The sequence below is a fragment of the Asparagus officinalis genome, chromosome 5 (genome assembly GCF_001876935.1).
Source record: "Asparagus officinalis chromosome 5, Aspof.V1, whole genome shotgun sequence".
Taxonomy (NCBI): Eukaryota; Viridiplantae; Streptophyta; class Magnoliopsida; order Asparagales; family Asparagaceae; genus Asparagus; species Asparagus officinalis.
This window is the reverse complement of record NC_033798.1, coordinates 131,040,940-131,062,839: the sequence shown is the minus strand read 5'-3', so window position 1 is coordinate 131,062,839 and position 21,900 is coordinate 131,040,940. Positions and strand designations below refer to the sequence as shown.

Below are 21,900 nucleotides of genomic sequence, written 5' to 3'. Positions count from 1 at the left end.
GTTCGCCTCCCTACCTCCTCCTCACGCTACCAGCATCGTTACTACTTCTTCCCTCGTCATCGCGATCATCCTCGCGTTTTCTCTCCCCCTCCTCCTCCTCCTCCTCCGACGCAGCAACGGCTCCAATATTTCCAATTCCAACACCCCACCTGGCCCCATTTCCTTCCCGGTGTTCGGCAACTGGCTGCAGGTGGGCAATGACCTCAACCACCGCTACCTAGCCCAGCTCTCCCGCACCCACGGCCCCGTGTTCCTCCTCAAGCTCGGCTCCCGCAACCTGGTTGTTGTCTCCGACCCCAAGCTGGCCACCCAGGTTCTGCACACCCAGGGTGTGGAGTTTGGGTCCAGGCCACGAAACGTGGTGTTCGACATCTTCACCGGCAACGGCCAGGACATGGTCTTCACCGTGTACGGCGATCACTGGCGCAAGATGAGGCGCATCATGACCCTCCCCTTCTTCACCAACAGGGTTGTCAACCAGTACAGCCCCATGTGGGAACAGGAGATGGACTTGGTCGTCAGGGACCTCTTCGGTGATCCTGAGCAGGCCGAGAAAGGAATGGTCATCAGGAAGAGGCTGCAGCTCATGCTCTACAACATCATGTATGGTATGATGTTCGATGCCAGGTTTGAGTCCCAGTCCGATCCCTTGTTTCAGCAGGCCACCAAGTTCAACTCGGAGAGGAGCCGCTTGGCTCAGAGCTTCGACTACAACTACGGCGACTTCATCCCCATCCTCAGACCCTTCCTCAGGGGCTACCTCAACAAGTGCAGGGATTTGCAGAGCAGGAGGCTGGCTTTCTTCAACGGCCATTACGTCGAGCATAGAAGGTGTACATATATATATATCATTCCTTAATTCACATTGATCGAAATTAGAAACTAATCAATCGCCAGAGAATTAATCAGAACCAATTGATCAAAAAAATCTTAATTGTTACCGGCCGGCTGCAGGTGTAACTAATCATCTATACCTGTGTTTTAATTTATGTATAACAGGAAGGTGATGGCCTCAAATGATGACAGACAAAAGCTCCGGTGCGCCATAGACCACATCCTGGAAGCCGAGAAGAACGGGGAGATCAGCTCCGAAAACGTCCTCTACATAGTGGAGAACATCAACGTCGCGGCCATAGAGACTACGTTATGGTCCATGGAGTGGGCCATCGCCGAACTTGTGAACCATCCGAGGGTCCAGGGCAAACTCCGACAGGAGGTCTTCGACGTCCTGGGGCGCGAAGGACGACCGGTTGTAACCGAGGCAAACCTGGCCCAGCTCCCGTACCTTCAGGCGGTAGTGAAGGAGACGCTGCGGCTCCACACGCCTATACCCTTGTTGGTGCCCCACATGAACCTGGAGGAGGCAAAGCTCGGGGAGTACTCGATACCCAGGGAGTCCGGGTGTGGAAGCCTGGTGGCTGGCGAACAACCCTGAGTGGTGGACAGGCCGGAGGAGTTCAGGCCGGAGAGGTTCTCGGAGGAGGAGGCGAAGGTGGACGCGTCTGTGGAGGGAAGGACGTGGCCTTCAGGTTCTTGCCGTTCGGCGAGGAAGAGGAGCTGCCCGGGATAATACGCACTCCCGATACTGGGGCTCGTCATCGCCCAGCTGGTGACAGTTCGAGATGAGCACCGCGGGAGCGGACAGGGTGGACGTGACGGAGAAAGGAGGTCAGTTCAGCTTGCACATCGCCCGGCATTCGGTGGTCGCATTCCACCCCATCGACAGCTAGCTGAGAGCGAGCGGAACCGGAAACGCTAGCTGAGGCGCCCTGCGAATTTTTCAATAAGTGCATGAGTGCTAAATAAACGAGGACTGCGGACCGCGGTTCTGAATTAGAGATCATTAATTCTTCTTTTTTTATGTAATTTGCTGACGTATTTCGTCGGAATGATATACAGGCATGCAAGTGTATACTTATTTTAGTCACGAACTAGTAATTAAAGAATAAATTAACAGATCATGAGACACAGAGTTTATCGATCATCCTTCCATATATATGCCGTGCCTTTCTATATATAGTCCAATTTACGGTTTAACCCAACATAAATGAGAAAGGATGATCGATCACAGCCAGAAAAGACGCATGATGATCAAACAAATTAATTGACGAGGAAATGCAAGGAAACAACCAACTAAGCGAGAGGGCCGCACGAGAGAGCTAGGGAGCCTCGCCAAACTTCGGTTGACGGAGAAACGAAACCCATTTTTTTACTCACGACGTATATCATATTATGAAGAAGCGAAACCTTTCTCGTCTCGTGTATATATTAATTTCCAATCGCAGTGTCCCCAGCTTGAATCCAGTTTCTTCAAACATAAAAAAAAAAAAAAAAAAAAAAAAAAACCCACCCCCCCCCAAAAAAAAAAAAAAAAAAAAAAAAAAAAAAAAACCCGAACCAATTCGCAGAAGCTTTATTATTATCGCTAAAATTGCAGAAGGGTATTCGATCGTTAAATCAAGGGGTTAAAAAAATATATATACAAAATGTAACCGTGAACGAACCTAAGCAGGCACACCAAGAGAAGGCCCACCCACATGTTCTCAACTATAAATATGAACATGTCGGCTAGATTTTTTGCGCAGGGGAAAAACGCAGAGAAAGGGGAAAATACAAGGGCTTTGTTTTTCGGCTGCCCAGGAAAAATAGAGGGTTTTTTGGCGGAGGCTAAAGAGTTTTCAGATCTGAGATCTTAAGGAGAAAGGTGAGAGCTTTAGAGAGGCTTTATAAGAGATAGGTCAATTTCTAACAATTAGAGTAAACATCTAAGTTTTAAAATTATTATCTAACAATTAAAGTTAACACGTGACAACTAAAATTAACTTCTAGTGATTATAGTTAACATGTGAAGTCTAAATTAAACATTTGACTTTAGAACTTAATATAAAAACTTTGAAATTGTTATGCATCCACTTTATCACGTCTTAACTTTAGACCTCAAATGTTATATATAACTATTAGTTGTTTAACTTTAGAATTCCTATGTTAAATTTAGACCTCACATGTTAACTTCAAATGTTAAGTGTTAAATGTAAAGTTTAGATGTTAACTGTAATTGTCAAGTGTTAACTTTGACGTGACTTTAGGGGATAACCGTTTTAGCTAAAAGAGACAGTCCTTGAGCAATGCCGCAATAGTTGAGGAAGAGAAATTATTGAGGAGGAGGAGGTGGTGGTGAAAGAGGTAATGATTGAGGAGGAGGAGGAGGAGAAATTATTTATGGGTTCATGAGAAAAAGAATTAAGAAGTTAAGGAGAAGGATGAGAGTGATGGAAAGTTATTCATGAGTACATGAGAGAAAAGAGAGATGGAAGTCCATGGTGAGGATAGATTGGGGATGGAAAAAGATGTTTTCTCTTTGCTAAGGTAGCGGTTGTAAATAGGCTTTTTTTTTTATCTTAGAAGTTGGGTCAAGGGCATGGATGGAAAGTGAACCAAATAATTAATAAACAGTTAGGTTAATATTCGTCAAGGTATTCGATCGATCCGTAGTTCTTTTAATACTCAGCGAATGATTTTTAGTACTCATCTTACAGATGAATAGAATTTAACCAAATGCATATTCAATTTGGTTGATTATTTAACTATTTATTTATGTTTTAAAATTTATTTTTCATGAATATACTTTCTTTTTATGGTCATAAATATAATTTGCGCTTATTAATTTCATTCATCGCAAAACTTTTTTAAACACCCCCCCCCCCCCCCCCCCCCACCCCCCGCGTTCAACGTCAATGTAGGCTGGGCCACCACTAGTATAAAGTTAATTGTATAGGCCCGTTTTAGTAAAGTCCAGAGTCTAGGCAGGCCCATAAACGCGAAAACGGAAGGTTTAGGGCTTCTGTTCCCTCGTGTTTCAGGGCCCCAGTTCACAAAACCGCCGCCGCGTCTCCGACATAGCAGCCCACACGACTCGTTCTGATCGGATCGGATCTGACGACGAGGATCTCGCTTCCAAACAACATCTCGCGGTCATCAGGGTTTCTCTTCTCTCATCTTGTGTTGTGCGTTCGAATAAGAGAGTGCAGGGGTTTCTAGAACTCCGCCACCATTTATAAAACCTTGGCAATCGAATCTACCGACGCTGATTTTTTTTTTATCGTCGTCGTCGCCGTTGCATTCGATTAAATTTAGGATTTGTAATCTCCCGCTTATTATGATATTTTCTTTATCGTCTTAATTTTTTAACATCGTCCTTTGTATCTTTTGAAGGTTTAGAATTTTTTCCGCGAGAAAAAAAGAAGAAGAAGAGACCTTTGTTAATGTAGACATGGCTTCAGTCTGTGGTGATTTAATTTGGGAGGTTGCCAAGAAGAACAATGCTTTTTTGGTTAAGCAATTTGGGGGCAGCACTGCCAAGGTTCAGTTCAGCAAGGAAAAGAGCAACTTGTGCGCTGTTCACTCCTTCAAGCACTCTGGTAAAATAAAAATAAAAATAAAAAATAAAAATTTGGGCCTCAATTTCTTGTTTATACCTTTCATTACAAATTCAGCATATTTATGGGCTTTGTGTAATGCTGCGTGACTTTAGGATTGACGAGTAAGAAGACCGTAAGCATCCAGCCAGCAGGTGAGGGCCTCTCGGTTGTCCTGGCGATGACCAAGACGAAGAAGCAGAGGAAGCCTGCTTGCGTTTACTCTTTGTTTTCCGCAATGCCGGTGTTTTCTTTTCCTGTAATGCACTCCATTTCCAATTATGTGGAATTACTTTTGGGGTTTTTCGTTGAGTGGGATAATGTATTTGTTCTACCAGTAGTTTCTTACTCGCTAGAAATGACACAAATCAGGAATTCTGCAATCTTAGTTAGCCATCGGTGATTTTTTTATTTTTTATTTTGTTCAAAAAGAGGGAGCATCTGTAATATCTTAGTTAGTTAGGCTACGAGTGACCAACGTGTCTTGCTCTATATCTTCGATGGTTTCTTAGCTCAATTTAGTTTGTGAAATCTTTCTCGTTTTCCTTTTAGCTATGGCTTCCATCTTCTGCCTATCTAGATCAATGTGTAACCCTTCCTTCATGGAGAACCATGTATATAAGATTAAGACTACTTAATTATGCATTCTACTTCAGTCTCGTGATCAAGTACAGTTCTACGAGGAAGTAATATCCATGTGCCAGTTTAAGTGCTTGGAGACAACAGGGAGGTAACTTGTTGACAAGGATTAACCTTTAATGGTGAGCTTGATTGTTGTAGCTTGTGCAGAAAATGACTTCGATTATTTGCGTGCCCTCTGCGATCATGCCGTTATCTTTATAAAAAGCTAGGTTTCTAGCAGTAAGTAATGACTAGTTTGTACCCTATATGCATCTAGAAGGATCTGGCTTCTATTCAGCATACTACTAGTCTAGTCAATGACCATCTTATGTCAATATCACATGAATGCTCGTGTTAACAATGCAGTTTAGGCTTGAGTGTTTGTTGTTCTACCCTTGCCTCTTAAGGAAAATAAAAGGAAAGCTTTGTTGTCTTCTTTGTTAAATATTACATCCATTGTTGGAAAAGTTGTGCTCTTTTGCTTTGTTAGCCTATAGATTTAATACTGTTGCACTCAAGTATGTCCCTCTTTTTTATTTTATCTAGAATCCCTTGGACAAACGTCCAAGAATGCGTTGTTGTTCCTCCCTCCAAAATGATTTACCCCAAGAAGAAGAAGCTCGAGATGCAGTGTTCCAGATGCTGCAAGAGTACGGAGTCTCAGAAGAGGATTCCTTCGACATCGCCTCCAGTTCGCCCAAGTACGTCAAATCTCTCGTTGATAATGTTAGAGAGCTGGATGAGCACTCTCTATGGAGCTGTTGGGATGGTGGGATTGAAAAGATAGGAGAAGAAGAAGATCCTGTTGTTGGGTTTAAGAGAAAGATTTACTACATGGCCAAGAGCAAAGGAGATGCTGGGATCCTACTCCCTTTTCTCGAGAGTATTGGCCTCAAACTCTCCTCTGCTGCTTTTCTTGCCAGGTCTCTTTCTTCTCAGAGGCTTCCCGATCTCATCGCTAAGGTAAAAAAGCACAATTCAACCTTCTAGTATTTGGAGCTTTGAATCTAGAATCAACCTTAAAGTTAGGATTGTGTGAAGCATGATTTGAGATATCAATTGTGAGTCTCTGTATGTTGTTTCTTAGAAGATAACTGCCCCAAGACATCCTTACATATGCAACATAACTTATCTAATGTCACCTTCATTAAAATGTATCTCTACGCTACCAGCAATCCTTTCCTCTCTGGGTTGCAAGATATCATACTCTAACTGAATTTTATAAGTGGCTATCTCGTCCCATTAGCAATCCTATGTAAATATGTACTATTATGATCATCTTCCTTTAACGAGTGCACTTTTGATCTCTGCCTTCACATTACTACATTACTTCTTCCTACTTCAAATAGTTCCTCCATGACATGAAAGTTCAAAAAGTTCATCAACGAGTTTGACTTTGCAGGTTAGATTTTTAAAGGATATGTTATTTTCTAGCAGAAGCCATAAGGAACTCCTCGGAAGAAATGCTCGACGCATGATGAAGCATCTATCAATATCTTCTGATGATGATATTCAGAGAACTTTATCGTTTTTTGAAAAAGTGAGACATTTTGATTTCATTTTTCTCTTCTTTCTTTCTTTGTATTCATTATACTCCATATTCATAGTCAGTTCATACTTCTTTTGTGTTACAGCTGGAGGCAAAACATGGAGGGCTGAACATCTTGGGTCACGGAGATGCCTGCTTTTCCCATCTAATTGAATCATTTCGGGAACTGCTTCTTCTTTCGGTTGAAAATCACTTTAAGCCACTAGTTCATTTTCTTGAACAAACTGGAGTTCCTGAAGAAAGTGCCAGGGTTGTATTTTTGTTGTTTCCTCCAATTCTTCTCTATGATGTCGACAAAGATATTAAACCTAGAATATGTGCCCTGGAAAAGGTACCCACATTCAATACATACATGCACTGTTTATACTTTATTTAAGTATAATATTAAAGTAACTGTGCGTTTCACTTTCTGATAGATGTGGTTAGACATCCTAGTAGTTGCATGTGTTAGGAAGAGTCACGTAAAATCCATGATTAAGATTGTCAATGACATTTCAGGGCATGACCCTTAAGTTTCGTTGTGGCATGGCACGTAGTACGACATATTTGTCCTTACACATCCGAGTAACTTTACATGACTTATAACACATAAGAGTTAAAAACTTCAAATATCTCATAATACCTTTTTCAATGTATGAACATAAGTAGTTCTCAGAATAAAATTCATAATGACCGCTTTTTTCCATTTGGATATTTCAACCATTACTATATGAAAACATGAATTATCATGAAATCATGGAACCAGCCTTTTCGCATAAACCGGATAATATGGAAGCAAACAAACGTATTGATATTTACGTGACAGACATGCTGCTTTTATAGAATATCTACGCATTTAAGACATAAAACATCAAGCTATAAGATATAGATCCGTTACATGCAATAAGAAACTGCAATATTTCTTGTGTCTCCATGTGAAGTGTTGCATCCTAAAAATGTTCTGGTATGTCCTATAATATTGATATATGATAACAACATCACATTAAAAAAAAGCAGACATATCAGCTTAGTGTTAAACATGAGAAACGTAGAAAAATGGAACAAAATTAATGCGTTGCTGCAGCATTAGTGTGAAACGAGTTAAACATATGAGTTAAAATTTACATCAAAAGACAACTTACATATTATACTGTTGAAATATTAAAGTGTATTCAAAACTAATTCACTGAAATATTGGGTCTAAGAGTGATTTTGGAAGTGATGGATTTAAGAACAAATAGTAGTAGAAGCCTTGGATTTTATAGGCAAAAATCCTAGTTTGAAGGCAGGTAGTTTCACAGATAAATGAGAGGAAAACTTTGGGTTTGTAGGCAAAAAAGCCGTAACATTAGTTTTATAAAAAAGACAATGGTTTAAATGTTATATGTAAGCATAAAAATATTACAAAATTACACCAAAACATAGCAACTCAAATAGTATAGCAACTTTCATACAAAGTGAGTTCGAAAGTAATTTATTGAAGTTTTTTGGGTGTAAAAGTAATTTTAGAAGTAGTTGAGTTTAAAAACCGATTTTTTTTGTTGGGGGTTGGGGGGTTGGGGGGTTAACAACTATTGAGTTTATTGGATAACAAAGTGATTATTGTGTAAGTTTATAACTCCATGGGTAAAAACTTTAGGCGAGATATTTTGATGGTTCAAAAAGTGACTTTAGAACAAATGAGGTAAAACTTTTTGGGCTTATAGTTAAAATCTTTTGAAGTGAGTGGTTTAAAGAAAGGGTATTTTCAATATTAGTTCCTTCAATCTTTCATATTTTGAAATTAGTCCTTCAAATCATTGAAATTATTATTAAGTCCCTCAATTCCTACATTATTCTAAAATTAGTTCCTCAAATCATTAAAATTGCTATTATGTTCCCTATTTTCAATATTAGTTCCTTCAATCTTTCATACTTTGAAATTAGTCCTTCAAATCATTGAAATTATTATTAAGTCCCTCAATTCCTACATTATTCTGAAATTAGTTCCTCAAGTCATTAAAATTGCTATTATGTTCCCTAGTTATTATGTTATTAGAAATCAGACGTTCCAATGAAGCGCAGAAACATTAATTAGAGAGACTAAATTTAAATGTATTAGTAACCTAATGTAAATACCTAATATAAATATTAAGGATTTGACAGATTAATTTCCCTCTAATTTCTATTTCTACTCTCGATTGAAGGGATTAATTTCAAAATAACTTAAAATTAGAGGACCTAATAGCAATTTCAATGATTTGAGGGACCAATTTCATTGAATTAGGGATTGAGGGACGTTTCAGTGATTTTTTGTGATTGTTAATCGAAGAGATTAAATTCAAAATAACTTAAGAATTGGAGGGCCTAATAGCACTTTCAATGATTTGAGGATTTAATAAATTGGAAAGGAAAAAAGAATGACATTGTGCTGAATCGAAATCATGACCATCAGCCGAGTTCACCTTTTAATTGGGCAATTGTATAATTGAGCCACACTGCCTTTTTGTTTCAGTATACTATTATGTACTTTATATAATATTAGAATGGCACACTACAGTAATGAGAAGACATTCTACAGTAGTAATGAAAATACATTCTACAGTGGTAAACCCTTTAGTTATAGTGTGTGCGTGTGTGCGCACGAGCACACATGTGCTTGGAGAATTGTTAAACATGTAAGGGTACTTTCGCTCAGCAGAAAAAGCAAAGGCATCAATGGTGTGCGAAAACTCATATGTACCATTTACGAATTTTCTGAGTATTTTGGACCATATTAAGGCAGGCTTAAAAGCTTCAAAATGGTTATTTCTTAGTTTCTGGGATTCTTAAGAACTAAACTGTAAAACTGAAAGCACAGTAATTGTTTTTCCTAAAATTAATATAAAGTTCCTGTTCATCAATATTATTGCTTTTGCTTCTTCAATCTCCTTTGGCTATTTTTTCTGATGATTGGTTTCTTTATTATACATTTTCTGCTTCCTTTAGTGGAGGGAGTGTAGTTTATTTGATAATTCTGTGAGCTTTCTTCAGGCACATCATTTTTCTCATATATGCTGCTTCAGGCAGGTGTGAACAGCAGAGATATTGGCAGAATGCTGTTCAAATACCCATGGATCCTTTCAAGCAGCATTCAAGACAACTACGATAAGATACTTAAATTCTTTCATGATAAGAAGGTATGATCAACTTAAGTGTCATTTTGGATTGAGCATATGAATAATCAAACTATATTTGTGTGGTCATTTGATAACTTTCTCAATCCCCAAAACTTTGTTGAATTCTTTTTTTAGGGTTAGGCTGAAAGTCCATTTTTATTTACATAAGAAACTAAAGATTACACAGCAGATACATCATCGTATGCACACTGGAGTTTGTCAGTGGATATGTTTGGCCATTCAAAACCTATCATGTGGCTAGTTGATACATGTGTAATGGTATCTCTTTTCCTAGTCTGCTGTCTGTTGCTTTCATGATTTTATTCACATTTTTTCTTTATGCTTGCTGTTCATTAGTCTGTGATTTCCATTTTGTTATTTATATTTCGAAATGGGTGGAGAGCTATTTATATCATCACGAGCGCTGTCTACACATATCAATCAATCATCACAATTAAATCTAGCTGTTCTCTATTGAGTGTGGTTATTTAGTTAGTATTATAGTATTCTTTCTTCTTTTGATAACTAAATTGTCTTTCTTTCGTATTATCCGGACGTGTTTGTCCTTCTGATACTCATCTTGTTAACGTTATATTTCTATATTGGGTTCTGGTACAGTCTTTAAACTCAGCATTAATCATTTTAGGTTCCGAAATCTAGCATGGACATTGCAATCAAAAGTTGGCCCCATCTGTTGGGGTGTGCAACCCACAAGATGGAACCAATTTTGGACCAGATTGATGCGTTGGGAGTTAAGGGAAAGATGCTCATCCCAGTTATCACTTCAAGCCCGCAGTTACTGCTGAAAAAGCCCAGTGAGTTGCTTGAGGTGGGTAAACTTTTGACAGAAATATGTTAGGTGCTTTCTGATTATAGCTTATTTTATTTTTTTCTTCACAAAATTGTAAATATATAAGAATTTTCCCTTGAGTCATATCTCCAATATCACTGTCGCTTTATGGAGGAATTCTATACTGTCAGTTGTTGGTATTTTTCTTGCAAATAACAAGTACTGCCACCGCATACTTAACAAACAAATAGCATTGGTAGTTCTAATATGATTTCCGGAGTTGCTGAAAGCTTGAAGATATATGGTAAGGTTTATGCTGTAAAGCTGTTTTGCTTTCAAACACGTTACCAATAAGGTAGATTTGTCCCTTGCAACTACCCTGCATTGTATTTCTTATAGATGCAGACCTGCAAAAAGTTTCGTGTATCAAAATTTGACTTAATGTCGCTTGACGTCATGTGTTCTATGATAAATTGAGAAATTTTGATGGGTCCTTGAAATGTTACAAAAACTCCCTTCAGTCTTTTCATTATATACCTACAAAAATATCAGGCAGTCTAAATTGGTTTTGTATACATAAGACTAAGTATGTTTTTTATTTGATCATTTAAGAACAGAAGTGAGAAACTATGCTTTCCAATTTAGGAGGTTCAGTGATGATTAACATGTCGAACTGTATTGGATGCTTTGCCAACTTGTATCTCCGCACGCTATTAAATTGAGTTACATTCTTCTGGTTTTTCCATTTGTTGTATGTGGTTTCATTTAAGAAAGACATTGATTTTGACATGTTAAACTGTATTGGATGCTTGACAGTCTTGCATATCTCTCTGCACACTATTAAATTGTGTTGTAGTCTCCTGATACTTCTCCCATTCCTTTGTAGGTGGTTTCATTTATGAAAGAAATTGGTTTTGATGGCAGAACCATAGGGAGAATATTATGTCGCTGCCCAGAGATATTTTCTGCTAATGTCGACAATACTCTCAGAAGGAAAGTACAATTCCTCACAGATTTTGGCATCTTGAGAGGTCAACTTCCTCGTGTTATTCGAAAGTATCCCGAGCTTCTTCTGTTAGACATCCATCAAACTTTACGTCCAAGGTATAAAAAGTGTCATGCTTATGAAGTCCTCTAACGTTTCTGTAATAAACAGCATTTACGTTATTTTCCTTGAAGTTTTAGTTTCAAATGTGGAATTAGTCATATTACTTTACTCCATGCACGACTCTTTCCTGCTTATTCTGCATATGAGGCCAAGTTTTTTGTGGAAAGATCGGATCATATACCTTCTTGTGCCCAAATGCAGAACATGGTGCTCCCAATACAGGATTTTTGGTAAGATCGTTAGTGCACCAAGTAGACTTTCTTCATTCTTTAATAAATTTTATGGGGTTAAACTTGTAATTAGGTTTGTATGCCCGAAAATTCCAATTTTTAATAGGAAGCAGAAAATTCTGGCCAAAAGCTGGCATTTATTTGTTACACTTGACGGCCACAGCAATACAATCTTCTAGCCACTTCGTGCTATTAAATCCAGTGGCAGGTCTTTTGGACATCGAGGCATGCAGGTCGTTTGGCTGCCGACTTTCACGTGGTTTAGCTTTAAAGTATTGGAGCTTGTTTACTGTGAATTTGAAAAATCTCTGTCATTTTGTTAAGCTTTGCTGGGTTTATATGGGTTTGTTTTATGTTTTTGCTGTTTTGGCTTTCTAGGCACAAGAAAGCTACTGTATGATAGAGAGTTCATATTCTTTTGTCTACACAATTTTAGATTTAGTATTGTTCTGACTTTAGAAAGGGATGGCGGATCTTTCTCCCATTGTGGTCTACATGCTTTAACTCCTTCGCTTTTGCCAATTTTGGTAATAAAGGTGTTCTCGTGGCTTGCAGGATGAGATACCTAATAGAAACTGGGTTCTCCAAGATGGACGTATGCTCCATGGTTTTCAAATTTTCTCCTTTGCTTGGCTATAGTGTTGATGTGGTTTTAAAACCTAAGATCGAGTTCTTGACAGGGGTCATGCAAAAGCCACTTAAGGAAGTTGTGGAATATCCTAGGTATTTCAGCTATTCTCTTAATAAGAAGATAAAATGCAGGTTCCTGGTGCTTAAAAGCAGAAGTATTGACTGTAGTTTGAGAGATATGCTGGCGAAGAATGACGAGAAGTTTGCAGAACAATACGATCTTGTGGTGCCTTTTTATTCATCTGACGCTGGCGAATTATTGAGAGAGTAATGAGTTTGGCATCGTTTCGTTGACAATTCAAAGGGTAGTAAAAAATCTGTACAGATTCGTTCAGCTAATGGTGGAGTCAAGTTCCAGAAAATTGTAACCGTGAGACACCGGGGGTTTGGTAATTGTTGTGGAGTATATCTATGTGGTCAAGTGCTCCAAAGTGGTTGGAGAGCATACGTACAAAGCGGTAGAGTTTGTGATTCGAAGAAGGAAAATGATATTTACATACACAATTATAAAGGTGAGAGTTTGTGATTCGAAGAAGGAAAATGTTGATACTTTGGTTTATACATCTATGCTTAGTCTGTTGTATATTTTCCATTGCTAGTTCCTTGTTTTAGATTAGTGATTCTTTTCTGTTCTGTGTTTCTACGGAAAGGGCTAACATTATTATATGAAAAATTCCTTGGGACCCCAAATCATGGGATCCAAGGGGGACAGGCGAGGTGTCAACCCCTGGGTGCATGATCTACTGTTCATGAACAGTAGATCATGCACTCAGGGGTTGACACCTCGCCTGTCACCTCGTCTGTCCCCCATTGGGTCCCATGATTTGGGGTCTCTGTAGAACAACTCTTATTATATTGTCCCCCTCTTGTTCCTTATTCATTATTTAGGAGGAAATCATTTCTTTCATGATTAAGTTGCGTCATCCGTCGCTCTGTCCATAAAAAAGGGGGAAAAAGTGGAAAGATGTTTAAAGGAGCACAAAGTTTTAGAACGGAAACTTTCGAAAGAATATTGGCAAAAATGGATTCTATTTGGGGGGGGGCGGGTGGGGGGGGGGGGGGGGGGGGGGGGGGGGGGGGCGGTGGATTGGCAAGATCTTCTGTTTTGTCCATGTTAGCACGTCTATGCAGAAAACGGTTGATTTTGTTGAAAGAGGTTTTTGAATTACACGAGACTAGTAATCCCGTATAATAAGTGGGTACTAATGATACGAATCGCCGTGCGAGCACCTTTGATCGCCGAATTATCAAATGTGGGTTTGAGAAGAAAACAACAAAACACACATGACGATTCAATTAGCGAAGGAAAATACCTTCTCTAGATTACGAAGAATAGAAGATTACAAGATCTCTCTCACAATCTCTCTAGAATAAAGAACAATCTCTTTATTCTCTCTAAACCCTAATCTCTTGATTAGAATCTCTTTTCTATCAATCTGATGTTTAAAAATCCTAAACAATCCCTATTTATAGGTTAAACAACGTGGGTGGCAAAGTGGTAAATACCCAACTCAAACCCAACTAGAATTTGTCTCAAAACAGAATCCAAATTGGCCTAGGAAAACCCCATCGGTCGACCGACATACATTAATCGGTCGACCGGTCGAGGCTCATCGGTCGACCGACCATAGTGCGTCGGTCGACCGACATACATTAATCGGTCGACCGGTCGAGGCTCATCGGTCGACCGACCATAGTGCGTTGGTCGACCGTCCAGAACACATGTTTCTGGACCCTATAGGTGCAGGTTTTCGGTCAACTCGGGATGGTTGTTCGGTCGACCGACATAGCTTCATCGGTCGACCGGCCAGAGCTGCTTCGCCAGCTTCTTGATTTTCACCTTTTCCTTGCTTTTGACCACTTTTGTCGCCTTTGACGACTCCTCCCACGCTTCTATTCTCAAGCTACCCTGAGAATCGTCTATCCTTAAGCTCTGTCACGCCCCGCTTCCCAAAATACACGGGAACCGGAACGTGAACAAGCCCGCGACGTATTAGACTGAGGAGAGATAAGTGCTAGACCCCGTCTTCTCAATCTAATACGCTAAGCGTCTGGAAATAAAAACAATACGAAGTCACAGGTCCCCGATCACAATCAGCAAGAATATAATAGACAAACTCAGAACAGAAAATATACATATCACAATGAATAACATCCGAGACATAATATACGGGTCAAACATGCCCTTATACAAATCTGAACAAATGAATACTGAAGAGATACAAAATACACCGATCAGGCAGGAATGGAAAGAACTACAAAAGTAAAGTGGAATCATCAAAGAATAGACTTCGACTCCTTCTTCTGCTCCGTCTACAAGACACTCCTGCTGAGAATCCTCTGGCTTGGCGCATCTCCAAGCTGAACCTGTTCTTCCTCTAAGTCTGACGTACACCAGAGAAAACAGGTGTACGTCAGGTGCATAGCGCACGGCAAGACCCGACCCCACAAAGAAAATAGAACGAACGAAAATCCAATGCGAAAAACGATACGATAACCGAAACGACGAAAGAACATACAACTGGTACAAGTCACAAGGTCATACAACTAGATGGAATTAATACTTAAAAATCTACAACAAGAGACGTAGTACGTCGAGCGAAATAATCCAAACAAGGAAACCCTCATGTATATACCATATGTCTCGAATTGTAAATAATTAAATATTAACCCGATCTATGTATGAAAAGAAGTACAACCGGCCTACATCTCACAAGAATCATACTTAGCCAAGAATCGAGGTCATGTAACTAACTATCTCATCACTCATCTCAAATAATCAACAATCTCAATATCACTGTTCCTCAGACTCACCCCGGTGACTACACAAACTTCACCGGCGCGAGCCTGGAATACATCCACAATCATAATATCTCAGCTCCTCAGACCCACCCCGGTGACTACACAAACTTCACCGGCGCGAGCCTGGGAATTAATCAACAATCACATCTCACAACCCTCGACCCACCCGGGGCCGGGTGTACTCCAGCAAACGTTCAACCAAGCGCGAGCCCGGAATATGACATCAACAATAATATCACCTCCTCGGACCCACCCCGGTGACTACGACAAACTTCACCAGCGGCGAGCCGCGGAATATACATCAACAATCCCAACCGACTCAACATGGCCAAGATTCTCATCCCAATTTCGTAATCCACCAGGTGTCAACTACACAAGAGATTCTAGATCCTGAACTGTGGCTCATACATGTCACTATAGTCATGTACTTCTCATGAATCTCAACATAGGAATATGAGAAGCAGTTACGCTAAGTGTCAATGTCATACAGGTTGTGAAACGGAATCGTTTGATCACGATGGCACGAAACTCGAGAGTAATAACACTATTAACAGTACAAGAGAAACTACCATTAAAAATATTTTGGACGACGAAAAATCAAAACTCAGTTATTAATTCCAAGAATAATTTCTTTAAAATTATCTCGCTCATTATAAAAATCTAAAATAATTCTGTTTTCTCAAAACAAATTCTTTTTAAAATTATACATCTCTAATAATCCATTACTAAATTAAATTCTTTTAACTTTATTAAAAATTATCGCAAATGATTCTTTGCCGAACTAATTCTTTTAATTCCTTATAATTATCTGAAAATGTCTATTTATCACATCTCCATTCAGTAATCAATATCGGTTCACGCAAACAACCCACGCAGATAAATACAGAACAATTAAGACTATGGTGCAAATAATTCATAAAAAATGGTAAATAATCAAAACTAGAAAGTCAGGACGAGCGATTGCACATAATGATCTACTAATAAAATATAAGAACCGAACTGAAATAAACAAGGATCGGGAGTCTTGCTCGGGGTCGTCCGAACGACTCAAAACGTCCGACAGGGGCATGTCCGGATGCGACGCGGAGAGGCGGCGGTTTGGGCTGAGGCGCGATGGCTGCTGCTGGTGCACGGGCGAGCTCGGGGCGTCTGAGAGTGCGAATGGAGTTTGGTTCAGCGGGAGGAAGTCGGCCGACGCTGTGCAGAGAGCCTCGGCTGGCTGCGGTGGTTGGCTCAGGTGGTTTCGCGGCTAGCTCGAAGGCGTCGGGGAGGAAGGCAAGGGGGATGATGATGATGGCGGCGAGAGCTCCGTGGGGGCGGGCGGACAGGGGAGGCTGGTCGGCAGGAGGAAACAGCGTGTGCTGCTGGGAGGCGGAGAAGGGCTGGGTCGGCTGTGTGGTGCTGGTGCGTTGGCGGCGGCGGCGAACAGGTGCGGCGAGAGGTGTGGTGAAGATGGGAGGTGCGCGCTGTTTGGAGGTGGCGCTGGGCTTTGGCGGTGGGCAGGCGGATCGCACGGCGGGCGCTCAGGCGTCGACGAGGGCGGTGGTCGGAAGGTCTGGGTGGGGAGCGGCGGGGGTTTCGGTTGTCGGGTGTGGAGGTGGTGGTTCGGCGGTTGAAAGCAGAGAGGGAGAAGAAGAAGGAGGGCGTGGATGATGAAGCAGTAGAGGGAAAACGAAAACATATGAATACTATATAATTGAATTAGGGTTTAGGGTTTTAGGGTTAAAATAATTAAATAAAATACTTTTGAGTACGTAAAATATTAAACTAATTCATAATAATTATCTACAATTAGAAACGATAGCATGTTGCAGCTAATACAATACTTTGATAGCGAAATAAGTTGAAAAATACCCATATTGTATAATTAAACAAGAATATATTAATAATAAACAAAATATTATTTACCTTACATTTAAAATATCAGATAACTTATGGATAATTGATCTATACAGTAAAACCGTACAAGTTATACTAATACGATAGATAATATGTAAGCAATAGAATATAATACAATAAATTATCTATAACAAAAATACGTGGATTAATTAAAAGTATTATAGCGAAATATACTAATAAGTATTAAAAATAAAAACATATTATTTAAAATAATACGTAATAGTCCCCGCGGTAAGCAGTAAACAATTTATTCTAGAAGAATGTTAAGCTGCATACCATAATTTTATAACATAACAAAATGCTTTAATTTAAATATATAATCAAATTTTATAACATCATAGAAAATTATAGAAACGAGAAATAATACAAATACTTCTTTTTAAAACAAAGTAATATTAAATATTTAAAATAACCGGAAAAATTTTTAACTAGTACATCAATAATTCCCGGTCCATTACATTCTACTACCCCCTTAAAAACCAATTCGCGTCCTCGAATTAAAATAAAACCCTCTGTGACAGATATGGAAAACAATATCCATTAAGCAGGAGGAGCAGAACAAGACACAATGGAAAGTTCGAGAACAAGAATAGTGAAAGTTCCGGGTTCAACCGTGTAAGATTAGGGACGAAAACGAAACTTATCAAGAAAAGAGAATAATGGGCTCAAGATAGTCTCCACGGATGAAATATGCAGTATGTTTTAAATTATCCTACTATATTTACTAGTGTAGAAATGCGGGACGCGTGGACCTGCATGGCCACCCACAAAACCTGTCACTGCCCGCTTCCAAGAATAGACGGGATAGCGGGAAAGCGTGAACAAGTCCGCGACGTATTAGACTGAGGAGAGATAAGTGCTCCGACAGCCGGCCTCTTCTCAATCTAATACGTCCTTAGGGTCTGGAATATAAAAAGCAATACGAAGTCACAGTCCCGTTCACAGATCAGCAAAGAATATAATAAGACAAACTCAGAAGACGAGCAGGGTGTGGTGAATGAGTTGACAATGAGGATGTCGAAAGATGTGGCAGTGGAGAGGAGAAAAGGTCGACGTGATCATCTGCGTACGTGTGTGTAGAGTGGTGGACCGAATGAGAGTGAAAATATACATTCACATGAAATAAACAATCCGAGCATAGATATACGGGTAAACATGCCCTTTATACAATCTGAACAAATGAATACTGAAGAGATAACAAATACACCGCTCAGGCAGGAATGGAAAGAAACTACAAAAGTAAAGTGGAATCATCAAAGGAAAGCCTTCGACTCGCTTCTTCTGCTCCGTCTACCAGACACTCCTGCTGAGGAATCATCTGCTCCTGCTGAACCTGTTCTTCTCTTAAGTTGACCGTACACAGCAGAGAAAACGTGGTCGTCAGGTGCATGACGCACGCAAGAACCCGACCCCAAAAGAAAATAAGGACAAACGGAATCCAATGCGACAAAACGAATACGATAAACCGAAAACGACGAAAGAGACATACAACTGGTAATCGCAATACAAAATCAACGATGCCAATCCCATACAAAAACACTATAACCTCAAGATGCCTAATCGTCAATCGGGTTAACGAAATCAATGCCAGCTAGCAATCCAGAATAACACCAAGCAACAAGGTCATACAATACGATGAAATTAATACTTAAAAAAGTCTAGCAACTCGAGACCGTAGTAACGTCGGAGCGAAAATATCCAAACAAGGAAACCCTCATTGTATATACTCCATAGGTCTCGAATTGTATAATTAAATATTAACACCGATCTATGTTAGGAAAGAAGTACAACCGGCCTACATCTCACAAGAATCATTATTTAGGCCAAGAATCGGGTCATGTTAATAACTATCTCATCACTCATCCAATCATCAAGACAATCTCATATCACTGGTTCCTCAGACTCAGCCCCGGTGACTACACAAACTTAACCAAGGGCGGCGAGCTCTGAATACATCCACAATCATAATATCTCTCAGCTCCTCAGACGCGGGTGCGTACCACCCCGGTGACGTACAACTAAACTTCACCGGCGCGAGGCCTGGAATATACATCAACAATGCACTATCACAACTCCCTCGACCACCCCGGTGACCTACACACTTCAACCAGCCGCGACTCCGGAATAATCATCAACAAATCAGCCATATCACTAAACTCCCTCAGAGACACCCCGGTGACTACCCAAACTTCACCAGCGCGAAGCCCGGAATGATACATCAACAATGCCCAACCATCACATGGACGCAGACTTCTCATGCCCAAGTTCTCAGTAATTCAGTCACATACACCCGAAGATCTAGATGCCCTAATGTGCATACACGGTACACTAATTACGTCATGTACTTCGTCATGAATCTGCAACATGGAATAAAAATGCAGTTTACCTAAGTGTAATGTCATAAACAGTGTGAACAGGAATTCGGTGATCACATGCATAGATAACATACCGAAGTTAAACTACTAATTAACAGTAAAGATGACGACTACCATTTAACAAATATTTTGCAGCACAGAAAATCACATCTCCAGTGTATTAATTCAAGAATATTTCTTTAATATCATCTCATTAATCAAAATCTAAATAATTCTTTTATCAAAACAAATTCTTTGTAAATATTAATAAAATTCTCTAAATAAATCCATTAATAAATTATCTTTTAAGCTTATTATAATTATCCATCAAAAATGATTCTTTGGCGGAACTAATTCTTTTAATTCCTTATAATTATTCTGAAATGTCATTTATCACATATCCATTATGTCAAATCAATATTGTTCACGGCAACAACCCAGCGCAGATAAATCCGGACACAATTAAACTATGCAAATAATTCATCAAAAAATGTAAATAATCAAACTATCGAACAGGAGAGCGGAATCTTGCCACATAATGATCTACGAATAAATTAAACCGGCCAACGAAAACTAAACAAGGGATCGGGATCTTGCTCGGGGTTTGTCGAACGACTCAACGTCGACATAGGCATGTCGGAATCTGGACCGGAGAGGCGGCGGTTTTGGGCTGAGGGCGAAATGCGGCTGGCTGCTGGTGAGGCACGGGCGAGTCAGGGGACAAAATGATAGAGTGGCGAATGGAGTTGGGGTTCAGGGGAGGAAGTCGCGACTGGACGTTGCAGCAGAGTCTGGCTTGCTTGCGCGTGGTTCTCAGGGTGGCGGCGCTAACTCGAGGCGTCGGGGAGGAGGCAAGGGGATGAATGATGATGGCCGGGCGAGAGCTCGTTGGGGGCGGCGGACAGGGAGGCTGGTCGGAGGAGAACAGGCGGGTGCTGCTGGAGGGCCCGGAGAGGCTGGGTTGCGGTTGTGGCTGCTGGTACGTTGGCGGGCGCGGCGAAGCAGGGCGGCGGAGAAGGTTGGTGGATGGAAGATGGAAGGGTGGCGGATGTTGGAGGTGGCGCTGGCTTTGGCGTGTGGGTGCGCGGATCCACGCGGCGCTCTAAGGCGTCGAACGAGGGGGTTTTTGGGGTTCGGTAGGTCTGTGGCGAGGGCGGCGGTTTCGTGTTGCTGGGTGTGAGGTGTCGCGGGGTTGAGAGAGAGGGAGAAAGAAGGAGGGGCGTGGATGATGAAGCAGTAGAGGGAAAACGAAAAACAATATATTATAATTGTAATTAGGGTTAGGGTGTTTAGGTTAAAATAATTTAACATAAATACTTGGAGACGAAATTAACTAATACCGATATAATTACTACAAGTTAAAAACGTACAGTTGAGCACTAATACAATATTGATACGAAATAGTTTGAAAAATACCTCGAATTGTATACATTAAACAAGAATAAGTTATAAAAAATATATTTACTTACATTGTAAGAATCAGATAATTATGGGATAATTATCTATACAAAAACGCTACAAGTATACTAATACGATAGATTCAATATGTAACAATAGAAAATTAATCCAATAAATTATATACAAAAAATACGTGATTAATTAATACAAACGTATTATCGAAATAATACTAATAAGCTGATTAAAAATACACATATTATTCTACAAATAATAACGTAATAGTAGCCGGTGTAACGGTAAGCAATTTAATTCTAGAAATTTTAACTTGCACAAAACTAAATTATAAATAAAAAATCCTTTAAATAAATATATTAATAAAAATTTAAATCATAGAAAATTATAGAAAACGCGAGACAAAATACAATACTCTTTTTAAAAAATAAAATTAAGTATTTTAAAATACCGAAAAAGTCATTTAACGTAGTATCAAAATTCACTCGGTATGGTCTTAACAAAGCTCTCAGTAGGACGCTCCAGTTACCGAGCAAGGAAGCAAGATACACCGTCGTATGCAAACTAAATAGTTTGCAGCTCAAAAGCGATGTACACGGGACTGTGTGTTTAGAGCAAATTTTGCAGCTGCAAAATGATTTACATGGGACTGTTGAGTCCCTGTGTAATCATCTAGGACCAAAAGTCAAAAATGCACGGGATACAGTGAAAGTCCTCACCGTCCGTTGAACAATCTTAAAGCCAAGCAATAAATAAATTAAGCTTGGAGGCATTTATCCGACTCCCTCATTTTAAAACTCATCGGGCAACATATCTTCGATTTACATAATTATTTGTTAACATAAAATAATCCATCGAACACGAGTCATCATAGATTCTAGAGCAACGTGCATGCTATCAATTTGTCTACGCCATGTTCTTATGATATCTTTGCAGAGTCATCTAATGTGCTCTGTCTTCCTATTCAATATTGATT

At 39.9% G+C, this 21,900-nt stretch overlaps 3 protein-coding genes across 6 annotated transcripts in view; all 3 read left to right on the top strand.

The window, feature by feature from the left end:
• LOC109842640 (cytochrome P450 CYP73A100-like) lies at positions 23-1,918 on the top strand (the record flags this gene model as incomplete). The annotated part of the gene is given in 7 exon segments (XM_020411489.1): positions 23-831; positions 1,000-1,401; positions 1,403-1,440; positions 1,443-1,496; positions 1,499-1,544; positions 1,546-1,614; positions 1,616-1,918. Coding segments are annotated over 7 exon segments (1,533 nt in total), but the record flags the coding sequence as incomplete, so codon positions are not given.
• On the top strand, positions 3,804-13,060 carry LOC109841411 (transcription termination factor MTERF2, chloroplastic). 4 transcript variants are annotated; one of them, XM_020410370.1, is made up of 10 exons: positions 3,804-3,971; positions 4,213-4,418; positions 4,532-4,674; positions 5,583-5,999; positions 6,439-6,576; positions 6,671-6,916; positions 9,609-9,722; positions 10,348-10,530; positions 11,378-11,595; positions 12,385-13,060. In XM_020410370.1, the coding sequence occupies exons 2-10, from the start codon at positions 4,271-4,273 to the stop codon at positions 12,728-12,730; spliced, it is 1,953 nt and encodes a 650-aa protein (XP_020265959.1). In that variant the 5' UTR covers positions 3,804-3,971; positions 4,213-4,270; the 3' UTR covers positions 12,731-13,060. The 4 variants fall into 4 exon arrangements, with proteins under 4 accessions (XP_020265959.1, XP_020265958.1, XP_020265957.1 ...); XM_020410369.1 differs by having other exon boundaries at positions 3,804-3,980; XM_020410368.1 differs by having other exon boundaries at positions 3,804-4,139.
• The window catches only part of LOC109842639 (trihelix transcription factor ASR3), a 5,299-nt gene continuing 3,782 nt past the window's right edge, over positions 20,384-21,900 (top strand). Inside the window, exon 1 of the mRNA XM_020411488.1 lies at positions 20,384-20,493. Within this exon, the coding sequence (XP_020267077.1) occupies positions 20,384-20,493 (110 nt within the window). The remainder of the gene's footprint in view (positions 20,494-21,900) is intronic.